The sequence below is a fragment of the Pinus tabuliformis genome, chromosome 6, assembly GCF_031772625.1.
Source record: "Pinus tabuliformis cultivar Carrire ecotype Pingquan chromosome 6, CPIR1, whole genome shotgun sequence".
Lineage (NCBI taxonomy): Eukaryota > Viridiplantae > Streptophyta > Pinopsida > Pinales > Pinaceae > Pinus > Pinus tabuliformis.
In genome coordinates this window covers 1381332602-1381359483 of record NC_142292.1, presented here as the reverse complement: position 1 = coordinate 1381359483, position 26882 = coordinate 1381332602, and the positions used below count along the sequence as shown (strand labels likewise).

General features: G+C 40.5%; 1 protein-coding gene across 1 annotated transcript in view; it reads left to right on the top strand.

The window, feature by feature from the left end:
* The window catches only part of LOC149263774 (protein CASP), a 339103-nt gene that overhangs the window by 84630 nt on the left and 227591 nt on the right, over positions 1-26882 (top strand). The window contains exons 7-9 of the mRNA XM_089426687.1: positions 16991-17010; positions 23385-23412; positions 25467-25492. Coding sequence (XP_089282813.1) covers positions 16991-17010; positions 23385-23412; positions 25467-25492 — 74 coding nt within the window. The remainder of the gene's footprint in view (positions 1-16990; positions 17011-23384; positions 23413-25466; positions 25493-26882) is intronic.

Below are 26882 nucleotides of genomic sequence, written 5' to 3'. Positions count from 1 at the left end.
ACTTGGTTCCCCGGCACATAGACTTCCTCCTTCCGGCACTTTGCTCCCTAGCACTTCTCCTCCTCCTTTGTTTTTTGTCTAGAGATAGACCTTCCTTGAGTGAGCCTTCTAGATGAGGTGTTCCTCTTCTATCCTTTGCTCAAGTAGAATTCTTCTTTTGTTGACCAAACGAGACTTCTTCCTTGAGGTATAAGATGGTGTATGACTGTAATGCTGTTCTCTGCTGCCCTAGTTTTTCCCATGTGTGGAGTACCCTTAGTGAATTTTAAAGGGGGTCTTTCACCTTTGCTAGAGAGAGAGAGACTTCTTCGCTTGACTTGGGAGGCCTTGTAGGCCTAATATCTAGCCCAAACACTAACGAATCTTGCACTGAAATGCTACTGCTATTATATCCGCAATCTGCCCTCTTCTACCTCACACGTGTGACTGTTTTCTGCCCTAGAAACAGTCCCTTTACTTCGTTTTGACTTCCTTCCTTCCTCGCTTTGCTTGGAGACCCTTAGACTTGTCTTTTTCTTCACTTTCCTTGGCTGTCCTTCTTCACTGATTTCAGAGGAGAGTTGCTTGACGTTATAGTGGAGTGGACAGCCTCTATATATAGAGGACTGTCCCTCCTTTTAGGCCGACTAGAAGGCCGACATGCTATCTTTAGGCCGGCATGAATTTATTCCATTGTTTTGCTTCATTTGGAGGATGTTGCTGCATGGAGAGGACTTGGACTTTGCTTGGAGGTATTCCTTTGACTCTTATACAATTTTATACATAGTGTAACATGCCCTCTAAGGGTCTTACATAAATACATTGACTTGTGACTTCCTAGAACCACTTAAATGTGTGCTTGACCTACTTCAATGAGCAAGAAACTCATTGACATATATTATAAAAATAATATTTCTTTTCTTGAATAAATACAAATATCAAAAGTACATTTATGAAGACCGAACCTAGTTACATTTCCTTCAACATCTTGGAGGGCTACTTGACACTAGGTTGACCCATATTCATGCTCAAGAAGAGCTCTTTAACATGACTTTGATTCTTTGACTTTCCTAGACCTATGGAATGAACAAGAAACTCATTCGAATAATTTACAAAAATAATAATTTTTTTTTCTTGACAAGTACAAAGATCAAAATTACATTTACAAATACCGAAACCTAGTTACACTTTTCTTCAACAATCTATGCATCCATGCATACATATTCTTTCACAAGTGTGTAATTTTATTTATGCCTATAACACAATATAAAAAATGAATGGTAATAAAATAATATTAACATCCTACAAAATAAAAGTGCTTTCTACTTTGTTTTTTTATCTGGTAGACAAGCAGATCATATCAACGGGATTATATTTACAGGCAGGGAAGTACAACATCCTTTTCCGGAGTATAGTACAAAACAGCCATTCTGATTAGCTTCAAGCTTTGGTCCAAATCTATTTCCGTAACTGTAAGACAGCCTCCCATACCCATTGCTTTTCTTGTACTTTGATCTGTCCTGTTTGGCTCAAGTTTGTATGATCTATTATCAAAGTTATTGGTAATCATAAACCTATTCTTTCTCAAAAGTCGACAGCTGGTTTTAATAAGGATACATTAAATATCTTGGGGTATCCATGCATCTTCATCGTTGGTGTTATTTTGCTTCGTATAGCTTCCTTTCCCCTTCCCATGCACTGGTGGTTGAAATCTTGGTTGATAATCAAAACCTTCACTTGTCTCTACAGGATATCTATGTTTTGTTAACTCTTTCTGCTCCATTGTCTTCTCTTTGTCTCCTACTTAGTACTCAACATATTCAAGGGTGTATTTTTATTGCTTAATAAATGCTTCGTATATTACTCCAAAGAACGAATATGTACAATGGAGTTCAAGATCGTTACATCATGCAGACAACAGGGGAACCAGGAAAGTCCTGGTTCACAAAAGCTAAAAAGCCATCATAAGAGTTTGGTATGGCAGAAATCACATTGGTGAACTCACGGGAGTAGAGCAAGCTCTTACTTAAAACTCCTCAAATCCCAAAGGGAAAGGGGATGGGGAACCACATTGAAAGTGGCTTTACAACAAAGTTTCCACTGTCTTCTGAGGGGTTGTAATTGAGTTTTGCAATCATAGTGACTTGGGCCATTCCTGCCACTAAATCATTTGCTTGCCAATGTAGATAACGGGGACTTAAATCCTTTTCAACATTCCGCATCATTTATTCTCTTTTTCCAACATTCAATGCCATTTATTTCTATCTACATGCAGACATTTACTGATTTAGGTCTTTTTGGTGAAAAGATTGTATGAGCAGAATAATCAGCAACATCTCTTAGTCTCATCCACCTTGAAGGATACATCATCTGTTTAAGCTTATAGTAGCTTTGGAAGGTCTTCCGCATAGGCTTGGTCTCTTAGCATGTAGGACATGATTTATTGCCTCTTTAGGTGCTTTCTTGGTTGAGTAAGTGATTTAGGTCTTCTTTCCGGTGTCTAACCTAGGAAAATTACAATAATTAAAGTCAATTGATTATTGTTTATTATTAAATCAATTTCTAAGGATAAATAATTAAATTATTTAAGTGACTTAGAAATGGTCTTAATTGTTGATCTCCTAGATCTTCTGGGAGGGAGATTAGGGTTAGGGATTTGGGCTTGATGAAGATACTAAAATAAGCCTAAGGGAGAGGTGAAGACACAACAAGTGTAGAAAGCAATTTTTTCTGGAGCAAGAGGCTCAACAAGACTGTAGCACAAAGGAGGAAGAGTGCAAATGGATTCGAAAGCATTTCTAGGAGGCCAAATTGCTGGAACAAAAATGATGTCGATTTGGTGATTTGCCAGGGCCAAAGTTCTTGAGGCACAAAGGCTGTTCAAGGGGAAGATGTAGGGTTGAGTTGTTGGCGAGAAGTGGGTGAAAATTCTTCAGGCTATATTTCTTCAAACTTCAAAGGCTATTTTTTAGTGGGCTGAAATTCCTAGGGTTTAATTCTTTAGGGCCAAGTTACAGGTTCCAATCAATGCATATTTCTTTGTAATTTCTCTATGGGTCGAAGCCTTGATTTTCCCGAGATTAAATTAATGAAGGAGAATTGTGGTGGGTGTTTATCTATTGTAATGTGTGATTGATCTCTCTTTGATTTTAGTTCTGTTGCATATAAATTTATGGATATTAAAATACCAGTGATTTTATTTTTCAACAATTCAAAATTTATTTGGTTAATAAAATAAATTGCTAGGAATAAATAATCGTTTCGAGAAAATAAACCTTGGATGGTATTAGGAGATTTAATAGTAGACTATAGCTCTAGAAAACTTTGAAGGAGAGATTTGAGATCACCAGGGTTTGCAACAACAAATTTCTTCTATTTTACATTAACATAACTATTTTAGTTTTGTAGTTGGGGTTTTGTGGCCTAGTTACTAGGTTGGTTTGTGAGATGACATCACCAAGTAGTTTGAGATATGAAGACAAGTTGGATGGGGCCATTACCCTTGAAGGAGTGGATAACCATTGTTTTAAAAGTGAATGGTTTAGCAGTTGAGCACAATCAATAGGATGTGAAAGCAATGCGTATAATTTTGGATGGTGTGAGGGATCACAAAATTACTCACATATCAAGGAAGGACACGACATGTTAGATGTGGGTAGTCCTAATTGGTCTTTATCAAAGCACAAATGAAAAAAAGGGAGATGGTGTTATGGGTCCTAAAGATTTTTGTAAGGCAACATGCTCACCAAAAAAAAGATGAGGGTCATGAGATTGGATAATGGGGGTGAATATACCTCCAATGAGCTCCAAGATTTTTGCAGGGCAACATGGATCAAGAAGGAGCTCATGGTACCTTACAACCTTAGCAAAATGGGGGCTGCGGAGAGGAAAAGCAGGACCATAATGGAACCAATGAGGGCAATGATTTATGACCAAGAATTGCCTATGTTTTTATGGGCAAAGGCCGAAAATACAACCGTGTATCTATAATATAGGAGTCCTCACAGAGTATTGGAGGGTATGAATCCTGAGGATATGTTTATATGAGTGAAGCCAAAGGTGAGTCATCTGCACATATTTGGTTGTCTAGTTTATGTTCACACTCTTATAGAGAAAATGATCAAGTTGGAGCCCTTGTCAGGATGGGGCATATTTGTGGGCTATAATGAGGTCTCAAAGGCCTATCTCTGCATTCTAGGACAAAGGAGAGTTATCACTAGTCGAGATGTTAGGAGGGTAGGACCTTTAGGAGGTCTCATGATAGAGAGCTAACAGGGGTAGAGAATTAGGAGCAACTTGCAAGAGGCTCCTAAGGTTGAGCATCGACCAACAACACCAGCAACATGGACATAACCTATAATTTGGAGGACAACCAAGATGTTCCTTCGAGCTCTACCGGGAGTAGGCCAAGCATACCTTAACAACATGTGGAGGCTCTTAGCAACACCTCTAGGTAGAGCATATCACCAAGGAAATTTTCTAGTTATTTGGCCTTGTTGAGCAACATTAGTGAGTTCGAGCCTTCTACTTTCAAGGAGGTTGCAGATGAGCAGGTCTGGAGGGATGCCATGGTGGAGCAGTATAGCTCCATCATGAGGAATAATGTGTGGGACATAGTAGTGAGGCCTGAGCAGAAATCAATGGTCACTTCTCGATGGATCTTTAAGATCAAACATGCAGTGGATGGCAGTTGAGAGGTACAAAGCGAGGTTCGTGGTGAGAGGGTTCTCCCAATGGGAGGGAGTGGACTACGAGGAGACATTTGCACTTGTCACCATATATGTATTCATCAGAGCAGTCATGTCCATTGCTTCAGAGAAGGGGTGGAGGATACATCAGATGGATGTGAAGACTGCCTTCCTCAATGGGGTGATTGAGGAGGAGGTGTATATTGAGTAGCCTCAGGAATTTGAGGTGCATGGGAGAGAGTCTCATGTGTGCAGATTGAAGATGGTCATGCTAATATGGGTCAAGGAGAGAACTGGATGATTGGTCAATCTTGATTGTATTCTTGTTCCCTCACTTCACCTGGGAGGTTAGTCTTTGACTCTAGTGTAGTGGGACTTCGTTTGAGGCCTTAGGGTTTTAGGAAGAACACTACTAGGGAGGCTTTGATGGAGTAGCTTGTCCAAGATATTACATACTCACAAATTTCCATATTTCCCTTTATCCATCGCCATTCTTCGGGTTGGTGGTCATTAGTCATGGGGATAGGCACCCTTTCATTCTCTTCCTTGAATTTGGGTTGGAAAACTTTGCCTTGGAGGTTTATGCAACCCAAAGAAAGTTAAAAGCATAAGAAAGCCACAACGAAAGAAAAAGGTAAAATGCAAAAGATGGTTGGCACATTTGATTAAAATGTGGGCTAAAGCCCTAGCATTAGCTCTCTCCCCCTCATTAGCCATCACCTAGTACCTCGAGCACATGATGGTCCATTTACAAAGGAATTCTTGTATTGTGCCAACCCTGATGAGTGATAAACTGACTCGTCATAAAGGGGTATGAATTGCTAATACTAAAAAAAAATACTTGGGCTCTTGAGCTATGCACTCAAATCAAAGCAAATCATAAAGAAGTAAAAGGCACACTAGAGGGGTGGAAAAAGCGGGTCGAGGAAAGGGGTAACTCATGCCTCCATGATTGCTCCCTCCTTACATCTATACACCCAAGATGTTGGACCTCCATTGGTTGGTCACTTGGCTATGACACCCTACACTAAAGTCATTCCTACTCCATTGCCACCATTTTCACACACACCTTTGAATTGATGGGCTAACTTGGAACATGTCATTTCCCTTTGGGGGCTAGAAACACCTAATAGGGTTATCCATCTAGCCATCCCTAACATAAGGGGGTAACCTGTTTATGGGACTTAATCTAGTAGACATTTGAAGGTGATCTTTGTGTGAAGTATTACTATGCCCCCAACATTAGGTATGGTCCACAATGATGCATCTATGATTATTGTGCTTAATTATTGTTGATGTTCACTTGATCTTGAGAGGGCTTCGTCAGGTGCTTTCATCACAACAATAGAGGCATTTTGAGATGATTGCCTTACTGTTTGAACAATGTTGCAAAGGCTGTGTTGCTTATTGCAAAGAGAGGATATGACCCTGTTGATGCAACATTGCTTATACAGAGCAACACGTTGAGCCATTTGATAACCCCACATGGTGCTTGAAACTCAAAGGTTGCCCCAAATGTTGAAATGTTGAGTCCATGAAGCTTGGCATTGGAGATATTAATGATGTGCCCAATGAACGTAGGACACTCCCAGGCTAGCCTTGACACTACTTGATGGGTATTGCTTGTTATGGAGCCCAAATAATGGTCATCCTTGAGATGAGAGGGGAGGGCTTGCACATCACTCATCAACCCCAACTCTTAAGTAGGACTATAGGAGAGTGCAACATCACCCCTCTTGCACTTTAGAGTGTGACATTGGGCACTGTGGAAATGATGTCATGGTATGGAGGCATTTTGAAGACATGACCATGATCTAAGAGCTACATCTTGGAGTATTGAGCACTAATTAGCGCACATGAGACTTACTTGAGGCATTTATAATTGATTTGGAGGATGATGTCATAGTTGAGGAGGTGTTTGCTCCACCTGTGTGGGAATTTATGTTATCTTTGTAAATTTTAATTTGACCCAATCACGGTTTTCAATCTCAATAAGTTTCTCAATTTCTTTCTGTTAGGGTTTAATGCTCATACACAAATGCATTAAAAAACTAAACATATTAAAGAATACCCATGGAACATTTACTGCAAATGCTGAGTAGAAACTAGGGAAAACATGCACATTAACTGACATAAAAGTTTTTGTATTATGCCCTTGGAAAAAAAATTGAAGGGAAAAACCAGTGAGAGAGAGAGTTTTCATTATGAGCCCACAGAAAAATAAAATGCGTCTACAACAAATTTCTTTTCCAACAACAATTTACTATACTTGTATCCTAAGTCACTGGATTCCCCCCCCCCCCCCATGTATCGCGAATCCATTGTATTAGATATGATTCACCGGTGACACGTGTTCGATTAGCATTTGATGCGTGTCAGAGTTTGGAGATGCATGCCCACAAGGAATCACAATTTTTGAACACGTGCCCGCCAAAAAGCAACTTGCAGGGTTTGATAAAATACCAGAATTGGGCCACATTAAGGAGATAGGCATGTTTTGGAGGTGATTCAAGCTATAGGTAAGTGGATTTCTCTTGCATCTTTTTTCTAGTTTTGCTACAACAATGTGCCTGTCCATTTTGTTTACATGCACAACCTTACAGTAGTGCAATTTTTTTTTTTTTTTTTTTTTTTATAGTAGTCATGGCTCAATGAAGGGAAACAGGGAAGTAGCAAAAGAAGGGGAGAAATGTTCCCATTGGTAATGCCCCCCCTCTTTCAATTTCATCAGGGTCTTCTAGTGTTCCATCTATTGGAATTGGGTTTTCAACAACTTCAAATGTTCCAAGAAACATCAATTTAGCAAGACAATAGGCTCAAGAAAGTAAATATCCCTTGTGGAAGTATGTTACAAGATATCAGGGGCCAAGCATTAAGTTAAAAGGAGGAGGAAGTCTTCTTTGGACATGCAACTTTTGCAACACTCAATTCAAGAGCACCTATTTCTATGTGAAAGCACATTTGTTGGGCATACCATCTTGTGGAATTGGAGCACGTTTAAGAGTGATTGCATCTAAGAGGAAAGGATTAGAAATAAAGGCCAATGCTGGTGTGGAATTGGTGGTTGCATCATCTACAAAAAAAAAGAATGAGGATCCCCTTCCATTCTTGAGGAAAAACAATTATCCATTTGGGAGTTCTGGTGGTGGTTCAAGTCAAGTAGTAAAAAGGAGGGCACTTGGTCCTATGGACAAGATATTTCAGCAATAGTGGTGAGAAGAGATTGATATCACCATTGCCTTCTTTTTCAGTTTCAACTTCGTATCATCTAATGTTGCACAATCACCTTTATTTATTGAGATGTGCCGAGGTCTAACTCAAGGGTCTCCAACAGGGGTATGTGCCTCCTGGGTCAGAGAGGCTTAGATCCACATTGTTGAATAAGGTAAAGAAGGAGGTGGATAAAATGCTTGAGCCTATTAAGTCAGCACGACCAACATTTGAGGTTAGTTTTGTTTCTGATGGATGGACAAATGCATCACGCTGTCCACTCATCAACTTCATGGTGGCTTCCTTGAATGGAGCAATTTTCTTGAATGTATTGGGTGCTCTTGGAAAATACAAGGATGCACAATATATGGGTGAGTTGTTTATTAAAGTTATTGAAGATGTAGATGTTGATTCTTGTGTGCAAATCATTACGGACAATGCACCTGTTTGCAAGGTTACTGGCATGATTGTGGAATTGAAATATCCACGAGTATTTTGGACACCTTTCGTCGTCCATTCCTAGAATTTAGCGCTTGAATCTATTGTTTCTGATGTGCCTTGGATTGTAAATCTTATTGAGGATGCATGGCATATCCACAACCTTGTACAAAATCATACATATGCCCTCACAATCTACAAAGAGTAGAAACATCTATCATTGCTGAAGATTGTAGATACACAGGTTACCTCTGCAAATATCATGCTGAAGAGGTTGAGGGAGCTCAACACTGCTCTTGGGGCCATGGTTATTTTAGAGTTTTGGTCTTTTTGGAGAAAGGAAAATCAAGCAGCCTCAAAAAGAGTTAATGACACAGTGTTAGATGATGCTTAGTGGGAGAGGGTAGATCTTACTATTAAGAACATGGACCCTGACATTGCTTTGTTACAAATTGTGGATACAGACCAACCCATCCTAGGAGAGTTTTACGAGGGATGGGATTGCATGATTGAGTCTGTGAGGACCATTATTTTTTAGAGTGAGCGCCCTGAGTATGAAACATCAACGAAGGCCTTCTTCAACACCACACAAGATGTTCTTGTCAACAGGTGGGACAAGAATTGCACACCTTTGCATTGCTTGGCTCACTCATTGAATCCAAAACACTACATGCAAGAGTGGTTGAAATTTGAATGGTGGACCTTCACGCAGATTCGCAATAATTACATTGGATACAGAGGAGGAGGATGCAGAAGAGAGCATTGGTCGTACTGATGTTGATTTTGATGTTGATGAGCTATTGGCATAGCCTATAGCCTGTTGGTAGCAACATACAAGATTCTTCTTTCTTGTTCTATGGTTCCGGGTTCTAATGTCTACCTTGTTTTTTATTTGCTATTTTCCATTGGCATTCCTAGTCAGGAGTCGTTAGGATTCAATACCTATGTAATACATTTTGATTTTGACGACTTAATGAGAAAACTGCAGTTTATGGTTAATTTCTTGTGTTTGTCCAATGTCAATTTATCGTCATTGATGTAGTAGTAAGTGTGAGTTGTAAACTTGTATCTTTGATGAATCATGATTGTATGCATAATGTTACAATGTAAATGTCTAATTGAATTTGTATCATCATTAGAATTTGCGTAATATCATAATATGATGTATCTAATAATTATATATATATATATATATTAATATAGTATATAACGTGTCCTACTTGTCCCATTTTGGGGGTCTCAATGTTTCTTGTCGGACTCTTGTATTTGGGTGTCCCATGTCCTCGTGTCGAATGACTTAGCTTATATCTAATTCTAAGCCTCTTCAGCAAGTCGAAAATTGTTCCAAGAATCTTGATTCCTTTGCAGAAGAGAGTGCCTTGAAATTTGTATCAAAACCCTTGATTTTTTTGTAGAAAATACTACCTCGAAACCTATGTCAAAATCCTTGATTTTTATGCATAAAATATTGCCTCAAAATCTATGCCAAACTTCCTTGATTTATGTGCAGAAATACTGCCTCAAAATCTATGGAAGGACCCTCGATTTCTTTGCCTTGAAATCTGTGTAATAACTACAATAAATGTTGTGCAGTCTCCTTTTTTGTGTGCTTCTTCTATCCTCTTTCTTAAACTCTTCTTCTCTCTCTCTCTCTATTGGTAAAAAATGAATTGAATAATTTTGTGTCTTTCCCTAGAAACTCCTTTTATGTCTCATCATAACGAATTTTACCTAACCCTAAGATCTAATGGCTCAGATTAAATCCTTGGCCAATGAGATCTATGGTTGTGATATAATCTCTCATTATCACAACTTAAATCATTTTAAAAACATTTTGTTCATTAATAATGCACAAAAGTCACTTTAACTTTATAAAATAAAGTTAATGTCCTAGGGACCACTTTTGGACATTCTCCCACATGCTAGACACGAAACCAATGTGGAAGAAACTTGTTTGAGCTAAAAATTTTTAATATTCCCTCTTAGGGAGGAAGGTGTTCTTCACCACCCTCAACTTGTCTATAAAAAAAAAATCTTTCCTTTCACCAACTTCCTGAGAATGTTCACAACTTTCTCATCTGTGGATATATATATAAGCTCAACTGCCCTTCTTTGAACATAACCCCGGATGAAGTTGTATTTGGTCTCAAATATGTTTTGACTTGTCATGAAATACTAGACTTTTTGAGATTTTAATGCAAGTCTGATTGTTATAGTAAATCATTGTAGGCTGCAACTACTGACCAAATAACCGAACCAGTAACTTATGAAGCCATATGGCCTCACAATACGCTTGACTAGTTGCCATATACTCCGCCTCTGTAGAACTTAGTGCAACTGACTTTTGTTTCTTGTTGAGCCATGACACAATTGCCGAGCCCAAACTGAAACATGTTGAGAAATCAATGCAAGTAGATTAGGGTTTGATTCATCTTTCTTGATAATTACTTGCGAGTTATGTTGGCTTCTTTTACTTTATTATCTTATCTTTCATCAAGCAATTACCATATTATGTGTGTATGAAGATCACAAAGGGACACAAGTCACAAGATGTAGGCACTATGCTAGGGCAAAACCCCTCTCGAGGGGAAAACCCAGTGAAAAATTCTCTTCCTTCAATAGTTTTCTTTGAGACTCTTCAACTTAGACATAGACCAAACCTTCCCTCGACACCAAGTCAGCCTTTCCAGATCTTCGACCCCTTTGCAACAACACTTTCACTCCAACAACTTCAACTATGCAACAACTTACGACATCAGGTAGCAACAACACTTGGAAGACTTTGATCTCCCAAACTAGGGCACGAAAGAGAGAGAGAGTAGCACGAAAATCTCGATTTCTTCCTTCTCTTTGACCTTGACCCAACTTGCACTCCTTTTGGCTTCCCTAATCCACTTTGCACTTTTTATGGCTTCTTGAGAGATATCGAACTAGCTTGAGATGAGATGCTCAAAATGAATTCGATCTCCTTCCTTTTATAGGCTCCAGGTGAGGTCGAATAGGTGTCCTTTAGGCCGACTTAATCTCCATTAGGCTGACTTGGTGTGGAGGTTATATCAATCATATTTTACTCAATAATAAACCTTTTTACTGTTAGTTTTTTGTAGCATCGGATGTGTTCTAGCCACGAAATTTTGTGGAGAGGCTAGAATACACGAGATCTCCAAAACCCAAAAATCATTTCTGGAAATTCCGCCTAGAAGTGACTTAATTAGATTATTAGTCGGTTTTTAAATATTTCCCAAGTCTAAAATTAGGGAATATGACTAAGTAATTAAAATGAATTAAGTTAAGGTGTGAATGTTCTAGAAACTCACACGGATCAACTTCAAGTTAATCCTAGCCATCGATTAAGATCTAATCTTGGTTATTGAAGTCTCAACAGAGGATTATAAGAAGAAGTCGATGGGGCTTGGAGAAATCACTTGAGCAATGCGATTTCCTGAGTAACAGCATTAGTTGCCGGAGAGAGAGCCAGAGAAATCGAAGCAGTGAGAGAGGGGCAGAGACAATGAAGCTGGAGGAAGGATTCCAATTCTGGTGAGTGCATTTGCAGAGAGGCAGAGAAGCCACAGAGAGGTTGACACAGAGTAATGTAGTAGCCTCTAGAGGCAAAGTCGATTTTGTTGGGGAGAAGCAGAGTTTCAGTGCTAGAAGCTGGGCAGAGGTTCCAGAGGCTAGGAGAGATAATTTCCCATACTGCAGTTGATTATATGACTTGAGGAGGAGTTGTTCCGCGCTGAGTGCAGGAGAAACTGTGCTAGGGTGACGCAGTGATTGCGCAGAGCTAGTTTGGATGACTCAATTTGAGTTGAGGTCAGAGCCTGGATTTGCCCGTGGAGTGAGGAAATTCCTCACTAGATTTTCCTGCCAATTTTTCTCTGTAAGATTGCCAGTTTCGGCATCCAGTTGTACTCAGATTATTTCACTGCTGCTTAATAATAAAATCCTCACCTGCTGCACCGGTTTTCCTAAGTTGGATTTTTCCGAGGACATTTGTCCAAAAAAAACTGTGTTATTTATGTGTGTGTGCTAGTATTTTTTCCAGCGTTTATTCCTTTTGCAGTTTGTTTGTGTAGGTTGCAGTGTGATTGATTTAGTATTTGCTGTAGCAAACAGTAAATAAATTGTTAAAATTTAATTTAACGATTAGAAGAATTATTTCCAGCTGCTGCAATAGGATTCAGGGTTTCCGAATTTTCACATTTACATGATTTCAAAGCCCAAGAAGGGTCTCTTTAATTGTACAATGATTCTATTAACTCAGAATAAATCCTAGAAGTCTTCAATGGGGACTATGACCTAAAACATGATGACCCAAGCATGAAACCCATGCTTTAATAAGTCATAATAATAATAATAAAAATTCTTTTCTTTATTCTTTTGACAAGTACATTACATGATGATCCAAATACATTAATGAAGATCGAACCTAGTTACATTTTCCAACAAAACATTACCCTGAAGTCCTTTTCTTGTCCACTATGTTGCCTGCTGAATTTGAGTGTGCGTAACCAGTCAAATGGACTCCATCCCCTCTCACATAGTCCAATCTAAAATCCATTATACCTTGTATATACCTAAGCACATGTTTTGCAGCCACTTAGTGCACTCTCCTCGGCTCAACCATATATTGACTAAGAGTGTTGACAACGAAACACAAAACTAGCCTAGTGTTGACCAGATACATCAATGATCCTATCAGTGGACATGTAATATCCCCAATTTTGATTTTCCGCATTAGAAATGAGTTTTGGAAGAGGAGGCAATTCCAGCATTGGGACATAGGAGGAAAAAGGGAAATTGCAACTCTAGTGGAATATGGGGCCCAGAAGACAAGAGAGAAATTTGGCCAAGAAGGGAACTTGCATTCTTAGAGGAGAACGAGAGAGGAGGGGGTGCGAATTAGGAGAGAGAAAGAGTGGGGGCCACCAAGCGAGAAAAGGAGGCCAACTTCCCCTTAGCTCTCAGTACAACCTTCCACACATCATTCTTCTTGATGGAATCATACTCTTCCACCATGGCATCCCTCCATACTTGCTGGTCTACTACTGCCTCGATAATATAAGGCTCAGACTCAGTGAAGCTACTCACTAAAGCCATATAGCTAGAAAAACCTCTCTGGTGCCTTACTTTTCCTAACAACCCTCCTGAGACTCCCCACAGGTTCCTAGGCTACCTTCAAAGTCTGTTGAAGTCGTCTTGGCTTCCACTTCCTTGAAGTAATCTCATGTGGAGCGGAATCCTCTTGCTGATCCCTCTCATCCGAAGACGGTGTACTCGAACACTGTGCGCTATAGATTTGTGAACTTATCACTTGGGAACTTGTAACTCCTAAAACCTATGAACCTGTATTGTGTGATCCTATAACATGTGGTATATCCACCCAAGACTTTGGAGCGTGCTACTCTCCCTTTTCTGACTCATATCAGTTCCTTAAGGCTCAATCCTTGTCAAACCTCACATCCCATCTAACCACTGTTTTCCTCAAAGCAGAAATGTATATGCTTTAATCCTTTGAAGTCACATTATACCCAAAAAGAATTCCCTTTTCTTATGTGGGCTCTAGATTTTTCCTCTTCTTCGAAGGAACTTGTGAGTAAGTCAGGCAACCAAAAATCCCCAAGTGCCCAACTTCAAGCTTCTTCCTTGTAAAAACCTCCTTAGGAGTTTTATTCCCCAACACCTTATGAGGACTCTTGTTCTGGATATATAACCAACTGTGTTGCATGCCTCAACCCAAAGAAAAAATGGTAGACCTTGATCATGTAACATGTCTCTTGCTGCCCCAATAATGGCCATGTTCTTCCTAGTGGAAATTCCATTCTTCCATTGGTTGTACATAATTGTCAACTCTCATTTAATACTCTCTTGTGACCAGAAATTCTTGAAGTCATTGGAGGTATACTCACCTCCATTGTCTAACCTCAACAACCAAATTTTCCTCCCTTTCTGGTTCTCCACAAGAGCTTTTCACTCTTGGAACTGGCTAAATATCTGATTCTTGGTCTTCATGAAGTAAATCCAAGTCTTCATGGAGAAGTCATTAATAAAGGTAACATAATACTCATGCCCACTCAAAGAGACTAATGACATCGGACTACAAGTTAAAATTGGCAACTAGGGCGAAACTCCACATGGGTCATCTTATTTATGACAGTTGATACTTTTCTTGAATTACTCTCTCCGAGAAGTGTAGGATTGATCTAAAGATCATCCGATTTTGACATGTACAAACGAAGTTATGACTTTATTTTGATTATGGTCAAATTGTCAAGGTTGGCCAACAATCTTATGTAGGCTCAGAAGCCCAACAATCACGTCTATTCATCCTCAACGTTGCATATAAATAGAAGGTGACTTAGCCTCATTTGGACACACCCATCTTTACACTTCTCTCTCTCTCTCCTCATTGATTGGGTACGGATTTCTGGGCCCCTCTCTCTCCACACGTCCGAAATTTCAGGAGGCTAAGATTTCATGAGGCTGAAATTTCAAGAGAGCGAAATTTCAAGAGGTCAAAATTTCAGGTGACCAAAATTTAAGGGGGCCGAAATTTCAGGAGGTTGACTTTGACCAACATTGACCTTGTTTGACTACGTTTTTGTGAGGGAAATCTTTGTTTGGGCAGGCCGCATTTCTGGGCACAGAAATTGAGGCATTTCATACTATTTGACCATCGTTGACTGTAGGTTTGACTTCTGCGTTGACCAAGTTTGACTGTGATTTTCAGGACTGTTTTTGGGCTGATTTAGAGGACTGTTGGAGGTCGAGTTGATTGGGTTTGACCGAGCTGTTTTGGAGGTCAAATTTGCCTGTTGACCAACGTTGACTTTTCTGGTTAGGGCTCTTTTGCTGCTGTTATAAATTATCAGAATTTGTAAATTGTACTATCTCTCTCTGCTGAACTATTGAAGACTAAAAGAAGATTTGATCAAGGGTTTCCCCACATTGGGGTTTGTCCCTGGCTGGTGCCACATCTTGTGTCCTCTTGTCTTGGCTTGTCTTCTATTATTTATGTTTATGTTCTATCAGCGTTTTACTTACATGTTTATGTGATTGCTAAACTGAAATTGATATCGGGCCATAAAGAAATTGAAGTAAAATTGCTCTAAAGAATAGAACATACCATTGTTATCCTAAAATTAACATGGTATCGAAGCTGAGGTGAAGACAAAGCCCAAGCAAGAGTGAAAGAGCAATCACCAAAGATAGTTGGACAAGGACAAAAGGTTCCTCATCCTACTTCTCGGCTGAAGACAAGCTCCATGATAAATCTGACTATTATGGATGGAAGACGTTTATTGATTTGACCTTGGAAGAAAAAGAAGTGATGGACTATGTGTAGGGTAAAATCCCTGAACCTCCTTCAAATGCATCAGCTACTGTGAAGACCAAGTACAATAGGGCTTAAGTCAAAGCAAAGAAGATTACCAGGGATTCCATTGACAAGCATTTGGTGGCCTACATCTCCGAATTGAAGACCTCCAAGGAGATCTACGATAGGTTTGTCGACATGTTCGAGGTTAGTAATGCTAATCAAATTCTATTTCTCAAGAATAAGTTGAAGGATATTAAGAAGGGCAAGGACGAGGATATTCAATCCTATTTCTTGAGGATTACTGAGATCAAGAATGATCAACTCTTGATTGGATAAGTCATTCTTGATAGAGAACTTATTCTCACCACCCTTGGAGGACTCCCACCCGAGTGGTATCTATTTAGAACCATCGTCCTCAACAATGATCGAATTCCAGGGTTTGAAGAATTGATGTCGAGATGCATTCAAGAAGAAACAAGAATGGTGGAGCAAGAAATGCCTTCTAATAGAAGCAACCCCACTGTATTTTCCGCTCAAAAGGAGAAGTAATGCAGGGTCTAAAGGTCCTTTCCATGGAAAGCCTAGATCTAAGGGAGGAAGGAAAGGCAGGTGCTTTGTTTGCAATAAGTTTGGCCACTATGAAAGGGAGTGTCCAAATAGAAGGGACACATCGCATGATGATGATCGCAATCATTCTAGGGGAAATTTCAACAACAACGATCAAAGGAATGGCAGGTCCAATGGCAAAGGAAAAAGGAATGCGGGACATCAAGGAAATGGTCGACCCTCCAAGAAATCAAGGAACTCCAGGTATGAAGAATCAAATGTTGTTAACAATAAGCAAAAAGAGTACTATCTTATATCGGCCCTCTCCACTACCTCTCCTCCGGACACTTTGGGAAATTGGCTGATTGATAGTGGTGCCTCAAGGCACTTCACCGGATACAAGGAAGCCCTCTCTAATCTGATAGAAAAGGAGACAAACTTGGAGATCATCCTTGGAGATGATGCCACCTATCCCATGAAGGGAGTAGGGAATGTTACCCTTCAATTGAATCAAGGTAACACTATTCATTTGCAAGAAGTACTATATGTACCTGATCTCAAGAAGAACCTGGTGTCCATTTCGGCAATGGAAGACAAAGGATTCAAGGTGGCTTTTATCGATGGAAAGGTACGTGTTTGGAAAAGAAATTTTAAAGATGATTTTACTCTTGGGTTTAGGGTTGACACTTTGTATCAAGTTGGAGGAAGTCCATTGGGAGCCATGTCTTGCGACACATCTCTACAATCTGAACTATGGCACCGGAGGTTTGCCCATCTTCATTATAAGGCCCTACCCGATGTGAGACAGATGGTGACAGGTATGCCCGAGTTCAAAGTAGAGCATGAAGGTGTATGTCCGGGATGTGCCGAAGGAAAACTTACAAGGGGACCATTCCCCTCAAGTAATAGCAAGACCACAAACATATTGCAGTTGATCCACTCTGACATATCTGGTATGATGCCCGTAAACTCTTTGGGAGGATACTTATAGAAGAATGGTGTGGCTGAAAGGAAGAATCGCTCTATTGTAGAAGTAGTTCGTGCCATGCTTCATGATCAAGGCCTTCTAAAGTTCCTATGGGTTGAAGCTACAAATACCGCCGTGTATGTTCAAAACCGATGCCCTCATCAAGCATTGGACTCCAAGACTCCCAAAGAAATGTTCACTGTTAAGAAACCCGATGTCTCTCATTTTTTTTGGAAGTCCCATATATTTTCATGTGCCGAAAGAGAAAAGAAGCAAATTGGGTGCATCTGGGAAGAAATGAATCTTTGTGGGCTATAGTGAAAATTCTAAGGGATATAGAATTTATCTGGCTGGTCAAAAGGAAGTTGAGATAAGTCATGATGTCACCTTTGACGAAGATATGGCCCACAGGAAGATAAACAACCTTCCTATCCTAAGGAAGGACAAAGAAGCCAACACTGGAAATCAGGGTGCAAAAGAAGATGAAACGATGCCTGATGTTAATGAACCTATGGATCTTATTGATCCTCCTCCAAAAGGAGACCCTCATGGCTTAGGGAGACTCTCAAAGATGCCGAGAGACACATTGCACCAAGGGGGACTTTTCGTGAAAGCAAGAAGCCGAACAGGTATCAAGGATATTTGACCGCCATGAGCACTATCATTCAAAATGAGCCTTCGTCATTCGGAGAAGCCGTGAAGCAACAAGTATGGAAGGATGCTATGAATGAAGAATACGAGTAAATTATGAAGAATGATGTCTGGGATGTGGTCTCTAGACCCCAGGACAAATCGGTTGTCACTTCTAAGTGGCTCTACAAAATCAAGAATGGAGCTGATGGAAGTGCAAAAATGTTCAAGGCTCGCTTTGTTGCTCGAGGCTTCTCTCAAAAGGAAGGTGTAGATTACGATGAGATATTTACACTTGTTGCTCGATACACCACCATCCGCTCGATCATAGCCCTTGCTGCTTCACAAGGATGGAACCTACATCAGATGGATGTCAAGACCGCTTTCTTGCATGGTTAAATCAAAGAGGAAGTCTATGTGGAACAACCCGAGGGGTTTGAGGTTCATGATCAGGAATCTCATGCATGCAGGTTGAAGAAAGCTCTCTATGGGTTAAAGCAAGCACACCCGACTTGGTATGAGAGGATTGATAGCTATTTGATGAAGCTGGGATTCACTAGAAGTGAAGTTGATCCGAACCTTTACTTTAAGGTTGAAAATGATAAACCTCTCATTCTAGTACTTTATGTGGACGACCTCTTTCTGACAAGTGCAAACACTCTCATTCATAAATGTAAGAGGGAGTTGGCTTCTGAATTTGAGATGAAAGACCTAGGACCGATGCACTATTTCCTAGGGTTGGAGGTCTGGCAAAAGCCAGGTGAAATTTTCCTCTCTCAAGGAAAATATGTTGTGAAGATATTGGAAAGATTTGGGATGGTGGACTGCAAGCTTGTGACTATTCCGATGGAACTTAATTTAAGAAGTTATGTGGTAGTGCTATTGGACCTGAATTGGGAAATGCTTTTGAGTATCATCAACTCATAGGAGCACTGATGTTCTTGCTGAACTCCCATCTGGACATATGTTTTGCAGTTAACACATTGAGCCCATATATGGTTGAGCCTCATCATATACATTGGATTGGTTCCAAGATTATTCTGAGCTACCTTCGGGGCACAATCACTCATGGACTGAGATACATTGCCTGGAGATGTGAGGCTGCATGGTTATTCTGATGCTGATTGGGCTGGCAGTGTGATGGATCACAAGAGCACTTGTGGATGCTGTTTTTCTTTGGGTTCTGCTTCGATATCCTGGATGAGCAGAAAACAAAAATTGGTTGCCTTGAGCACCGCCGAGGCCGAATATATAGCTGGTAGTATGGCCTCCTGTGAAGCTGTCTGGTAGAGGACGCTCTTCAGTGAGTTGTTTGGACATGTGCTGGATACCACGTGATCCTATGTGACAACCAGAGTTGGATCAGATTATTAGAGAATCCCGTGTTTCATGATTGCTCCAAGCATATAGATATCAGGTACCACTTTATCCGGGATATGGTACAAGGAGGAGCAATAAGGCTCCATCACATTGGGACTGATGAACATGTCGCCAATATTCTGACAAAGCCCCTAGGGAAGGTCAAGTTCTTGGCCTTCCGAGAATGACTTGGAGTCGTGGAGAGAGCCTCTTATGAGGGTCCTGTATGAGATGGATAGTGAGCTTTGGGAGCTCCGGGGGGCTTGGGGTACTTCTTGGAGCGATGAGCGACCATAGGGTGACTCACCCTCCCCTACCGGTGCATTGTGTATTGGGTGAATGGTTCACCTTCCCCTGTGATACCCCATGGTGGCATATGCATAGGCTCAGTGGTTCACCCTCCCCTATGGCATATGAGCAAGAGGAATGGTTCACCTTCTCCTGCCGGAACATCCTACCCATGCAGTCTGGGACTCATGGGAAGTACCTCTCATCTGGCCAATGAGTAGGGAAATGAGGATAGGGACCACAATACTACTAATGGATGCATCGTGTACTACCATACTCCCTATGCTAGGGATGATGATATTGATCTGGGATCAATGGAAATTTACTACAAGTCAGTTAAGAGTGGTATGACACACTCTCCTTTGATTGGGATTGACTTCGAGTCAGTAGAGAATGGTATGATACATTCTCAATCACTTCTTCTTCATAGTTAAACAGAGCAAATTAGTGCATTGATGGCAGAGAGAGTACAAATTAGCAGATGGATTAACAGATGGAGTTCTCCCTAGTTAAGAGGGAGTGTTAAAATTGGCAACTAGGGCTAAACTCCACATGAGTCATCTTATTTATGACAACTAATATTTTTCTTGGATTCCTCTCTTCGAGAGGTGTAGGATTGATCTAAAGATCGTTCGATTCTGACATGTACAAATGAAGTTATGAATTTATTTTGATTATGGTCAAATTGTCAAGGTCGGCTAGCAAACTTATGTAGGCTCAGAAGCCCAATAGTCACGTCTATTCATCCTCAACATTGCATATAAATAGAAGGTGACTTAGTCTCATTTGGACACATTCATCTTCACACTTCTCTCTCTCTCTCCTCATTGATTGGGTACGAAGTTCTGGACCTCTCTCTCTTCACACGTCCGACATTTCAGGAGAGCGAAATTTTAGGAGGTCGAAATTTCAGGAGGCCGAAATTTCAGGTGGCCGAAGTTTTAGGAGAGCGAAATTTCAGGAGGCCGAAATTTCAGGTGACTGACTTTGACCAGTGTTGACCCTATTTGACTGCGTTTTTGTGAGGGAAATCTCTATTTGGGTAGGCCACATTTCTGGGCACAGAAATCGAGGCATTCCGTACTATTTGACCAACGTTGATTGCAGAGAATTGACCGCAGGTTTGACTTCTGCGTTGACCAAGTTTGATTGTGATTTTTGGGACTATTTGCGCTGATTCAGAGAACTGTTGGAGGTCGAGTTGACTGGGTTTGACGGAGCCGTTTTGGAGGTCAAATCTGCCCGTTGACCAGCATTGACTTTTCTGGTTAGGCTCTTTTGCTGCTGTTATAAATTATCAGAATTTGTAAATTGTACTATCTCTCTCTGCTGAACTATAGAAGACTAAAAGAAAATTTGATCAAGGGTTTCCCCACATTGGGGTTTGTCCCTGGCTGGTGCCACATCTTGTGTCCTCTTTTCTTGGCTTGTCTTCTACTGTTTATGTTTATGTTCTATCAACGTTTGACTTCCATGTTTATGTGATTGCTAAACTGAAATTGATATTGGGCTCGTAAAAAAATAGAAATAAAATTGCTCTAAAGCATAAAACATACCATTGTTATCCTAAAATTATCAACATCAAAGTGTACCAAATAAAGAATCCCTATTGCTTTGCTGTCACTGCTTGGAAAAACAATCTTGTTGTACTTTCCAAGTGCACACCCTTTGCACACATGTTGATGCTCTATACTGAACTCTGGTACACCTATAACAATCACTCTCATTATTCTCAGAGCTTGATGGTGCAAATGGGCCATCCTTTTATGCCATAACTCACATAAATCACTACTGTTGATGTTGTGTGCCAAGACATGAGCCGATTGAAACATGAGCCTGTATGGTTGTTGAAAAAGGGTACCAAGGAGGTGTTTCCTAGTGCTTTTTGCCTTTGGCCTAGGAAAACATGTGAACCCACTTTCTAGTGTGACTTTATGAGTTATTAAAGTCATGTGACTTTTTAGTCACTTTATGAGGTACTAAAAGTATATTGTACTTCATAATATTAAAATGACTTTATGCTTTTAAAGTGACTTTATGAGAAAAAGTACATGGTACAAAAACAAGTTATTAAAGTGACTAGGGAGACTCATTAATGAAGGGGATACATAAGAGGGGGTCAATGGGACTTTTTCGTCACTTTATGAGGTACTAAAAGTATATTGTACTTTATAATATTAAAATGACTTTATGAGAAAAAGTACTTGGTACAAAAGCAAGTTATTAAAGTGACTAGGGAGACTCATTAATGAAGGGGATACATAAGAGGGGGTCAATGGGAAATTAGATCTCCACCCTTGATCAAGGAGAGCTAAGATCTAATCTCATCCCTTGATGCTACGGATAGGGCTTCTCATCATTATGACACTTAAAGGAGGATAAAGGCAAAGAGCTCATTCATTCTTTATGTGCAAGTGTTGGAGAAGAGGAAGATGAGTGAAGGCTGAGATAACATTTTGCTAAAGGAGAGAACCTACAACAGTAAGGAGAGACCATCAACAGGCCAAGTTTGAAGGCTGTAAGTGAGGCACGATTTCGAAGAAGGATAGGCTGAGATAGTGGCACGCATACCCAAAAATTGCAGGCAGTCTCTGCGCAGAAATCAAGGCACTTTCAACACATTAAATGCAGGTCTGTTAGCACATAGTACGAGGCATTTTATGCAAGTCTGTTGGCACAAGATTTTAGGCAGAAATTTCAGGCTGTTTGGTACACATTTCCAAGAGAAGTTTGGTTAGGGGGTGCGAAAATTGAGGCAATATTGTAGGGTTGTCAGCATGATTTTTAAGGAGAAAATTGCTAACCATGGCATGATTTTCAGAGCTAAGAAGCGCTGACTGTGGCACAATTATTGAGGCTGGAATGTCTGAACAGAGGTTTGATTTCCAAGGTAGAGACTATTGGAAAGTGTGGCATGAGTATCCAAAACAACAACGCAGTTTCCTGGGAAACTGCTCGAGTTTCAAGGGAAGAGATAAGTACCCTTGTGATGTATATAATGTTGTAAATTCTCTGAGATTATAAACAAGTAAAATCCCTTTCAAATTGGTTTTCCCTTCGGGTTTTTTCCAAGGTGTGTGATTTGTTGATTTTCTAGTGCAATCAAGACTCGTACAAATTTTCATACTGATAACTACTCCCAATGATACAATTAGACTTCTTTAGTGCATTCAAATCATTAAGCAGTTGTACATGAAAATTTTCAACGATTAATTTCCTTAATAGAGCAATAGAGATCACAGTAAACAATGAGACAAGGGACACCAAAATTTAGGTCAATGACTAGGGAAAAACCAACAAAGGGGAAAACCTGGTAATCTTTCCTTATGAGAGAGAGTTCAATTCATCAATTGTACATCAGTCAAAATAACATATCTTTGATAATATCGCGTAGACAAATACTGAACAGCAAGATGACGTCCCACAAGTGCCAAGTCAACCCTCCATTATTCAATGCATAGTTCCATTCAATTCTGTCCACATAGAGGTCTGTAGTTAGATCTACCACAGGCCTTCAAGAGGGCTGAACTTCAGCCTCTTCCTTAGTCTTAAAACTCGCATGAGCCGCCAAAACAAAAGTGTCACAAACCTTTGCTTTACTACAGAGACAAGTGCCACAAACATTCGCAAGAACCACATAAGGAGTGCCACAGAACTCGACGTAAGTCACAGAGATATGATGCCACAAATATTCGCATGAACCACAAAAGGGGTGCCAAACTCTGCCTAAGTCGCAGAAATGAAATGAAATTTTATTAATGTACTTGGATAACCACAAAAGTAGGTCAATGGGACTAAAGGATATATCCTGTGTAAATACAAGACATGTGGGAGTGCAAATGCAACTCCACTGTAACTCCAAATCTAATAGGACTAAGATATGACTAAAATAGGGCTAACATGAAATAAAAGTACAAATAGAGAATGTATGAAATCATATGAGATGATCAATAGAGAGGAATGTGAAGTATGTTTGCTGCTAGACTGTGCAACTCCAAAGAAGGGAGGGGGAGCTAAAGATGAAACCAATGGGGTCAAATTCTTCGGAGGTTGATGGTCGATGGTGAGGGAGCAAGGTAATCTCTCCCTATTTGGGTCCTCCAGAACCGTTAGGGAATCAGGCAACGTTATCCTATGGGGAGTAGATGAACGAGTGTTTCCTCTAACATTTGAGGCCGAAAGGAAGAAGTTGCCGATCATTCTCTGTCTATTGTGTTGTGTCTGGGAGGAGGCACCCTGCACTGTCTCTGCCTCGATCCATTCCCTCTAGCTCTTTGAGGGTAGGTCGACTTAAGCATGGTACTACATCTGTGGGCCGATCTTGTTGTACCAATCTATCTCAGATTGGGGGGGTGCGGAAAACCTCGAGGTCTCACCATGCTTCAATGTGCTGCAAAATGAGACTTTGCTTGTCGTTTGTTGTTTCAACCAGACGAAACAACTTGGAAGTACAAGGTAATAGTTCTAGAAACCTCAGGATGAGTCGAAGTGTGCAAGAGTTGAGATCTATATGTAAAGATCTCCCTAATAAAAAGGGCTAGGCATATTTGATCCTGGTATTGGAAAAAAGTCCCTGTAGAGACAGTGGAAACGACCTCTGATCTCATAGTTAATAGGGCACCCGAAGATGAAGTGCCACCCAGTTTCAAGCTGCAAAAGATGACACAACTAGAAAATTCTGTCCGACCGGGGAATATGATGGTCAACTCTAAGACGATGCGAGCCAACAGGAAGTTGCCCGAGGGGTATCCTGAGAGAGTGCATCCAATGTTTGCTCAAGTAGGGAGGCTGGATGGTGAAGCCATCCTACAACTCTATGAAATGATCCAAATAGAAAGACATATTCGGACCAAGGCCCGTAGGAGGTGAAATCCATGTGACCTGAGTGTATAGCTAATAGATATCTTCTTTGATCTTTGAGCCCAATCCATCTGTACGAAGCTTGGCCCCTAGACCTCAAAGCCATAAAGAACTATAGGTCGAATAATCACGTCCTTGTAGTGGAGTTTGGACTAGACATCCTGGAACCGACTCTGGAAGCATTGTCTCTTGATAAGGGCAAGGGAGCCATACCCTTTGTTGGGCCGTGTCTGGAGGGCTTGTTTCATGCGAAAACGGGGCCTTGTGATCTTAGTCCTAGGTAAATGTAAGATGCAGTGATCTCAATCTCTTCTCCCCGAAAGTAAAAATCCAAGTCTGTAAGGGATCTCTTTGATGCGTTGAAGATCATAACCTTGATTTTACCTAGGTTGACCTTCAACTATCGAAGATCATAGAAATCAGATAGGGCATCTAGTTGTCTCTGCAGGCCCTCGGGGGTATAGGCCAATAAAACCAAGTCATCAACAAAAGGGAGTAGAGAGACCAACACTTGATGGAGAAGGCAACCGTCGCCCTCTTGAATGTGCTCCTGGAGGAAAGACTCCAACTCATCGATATAAATCCCAAAAAGGGTAGGCGATGAATTGCCCCACCTCAATGGGGTATCCACTGCTACATATTACACATCATGCTCTCCATCCCCTAGAGCCCCGATCAATTATGAAGGAAAAAAATCAAAGGCAAAAGTCATATGAAGAAGGGTGGAAAAACAAAGGCCGAGGTAACTCATGTACCATGATTTGCTCCCTCCTACACTCATATACCTAGGTGTGGGCTTCTCTTGTTATAGCTACCCAATGTACCTTGACATGTGGTCTGGATGATTCCCTGATCCCCACTCCATTCCATCATTATATCATTTGCCACCGACCTCTTAAAGGATTTACTATGGGCATGCCACTCCCTATAGAGGTTGAAACCACCTAATAGGGTCCTTGGTTAACTCCCTTTTGAGCTTGGAGACACTTGTACTTGCCAGAGCCCACTATGGAAGGACATGCCACCATGAAGTGCCCCATTGATCCCATAACTTGTAAGCATTATTACTTGATTATTCTAATGATTTGTTGTATTGGAGGGCAAGGGGACACATTGGATCTTATGCAGGATTGCAGGTGGGTCTTCATTTAGGGCTTGGTCTCCCTATATGGGGTCCTAGCTCTCCAGAGGGCCACATTGGCACTTGTAGGGTGAGCGTTGAGAGCCATGGGTCTCCACCATAGCAGATATTACTTCATGGATCCCCAATAGTGTTCATTGATTGCTCGTGTTCCACCTTTTGGATGAGGATGATGCACCTAGTCCACCATGCTCAGTTGGCTCCACAGTTGCACCATACACTTGGCAGATGTTCGAGGATACCTCTCGCTGCAAATGGATGGTTTATCTCATCACTCCGACGCTTACAGATGGTTTGCAAGCATAGTTGATCCATTTGGAGACCCATGACGTTGTCCTTGTGCCCCCACACCCACTTGGGAGGACCACAGGTTCTTGATTGGATAACAAGGGGCCAACCCCTTGTCTACTATGTTTGAAGCCCTTTTCTTCTTCATGGCACCCCTTGGACTTCGTCAGGCCTCCTCAAAGGCCTAACGATTCACTTTGTTGATCGTTTGACCCTCTTGAGAGGCTTATCTTTACATTATTGAGCTATTTGGTGGGCTTGTCACCAAAAGTTTTGTTATTATGCACATTATTTTATTTTAGGGGCTAGATTAGGCCTAATTAGCTAAATCGAATTCATTAAGAAGTGTATAAATAGATGAGAGGTGATTCATTTCTCTCATCATCACTTGGATTGGATCATTCTCTCTTGTGAGATTTTCCCTATTCTTCTTGGAGGACGAAATGGGATGAATGGATGAATTTTGATGTCTGGATCTTTTCATTTTTGTCTTGGAGCTTTACTATTGGCATATGATGATGATTGGATATACCTTTTCTTACATGTAAGTACTCTTTTAATGCTATTTTATTTTCTTATGCCACATGCATGTTGTTAGGGATTTTTGCTATACTAGGCTGAAATTTACTGCTTTTCTTATGTGAAATTGTGGAAATTTGTCTTTTTATAGCATTGCATCCAGTGATGGGCCATGTATGAATAAGTGAATATTCCTAGAGATATCTTGTTGAAGTTTTATCTTGATAAGTCATCACATATTGCAAATCGAAGTGTAAAGACCTTGAAGCAATTATTCACATGCCCTAATTGCCATGCTAAATTGTTCTAGAGGCCTCCTCGACTAAGTGAATTCATTCGAAGCATTGAAACATCCTTGACTCCATTTCTCCCAAAGGATTATGCCTACATTGGTCACTTAGGGCATAAATTATCTCACAATCTAGCCATCCAAACACTTCAATTTTTGGTCCACAACTGTGCCGAAGTTTTCTCTAGAGGCCCTCCAAATTTGAAGCAAATCCCACAGCGGGATCTCGAGATATAACAAACCCTAGCTCAAGGACCGTTTCTTGTGAAAATTATACCACTGCAACAACTGATTTACTTTTCCTACTTATTTCATCATAAGTTATTCATGAAATTACTTCAACAAACATTAAAATAAAC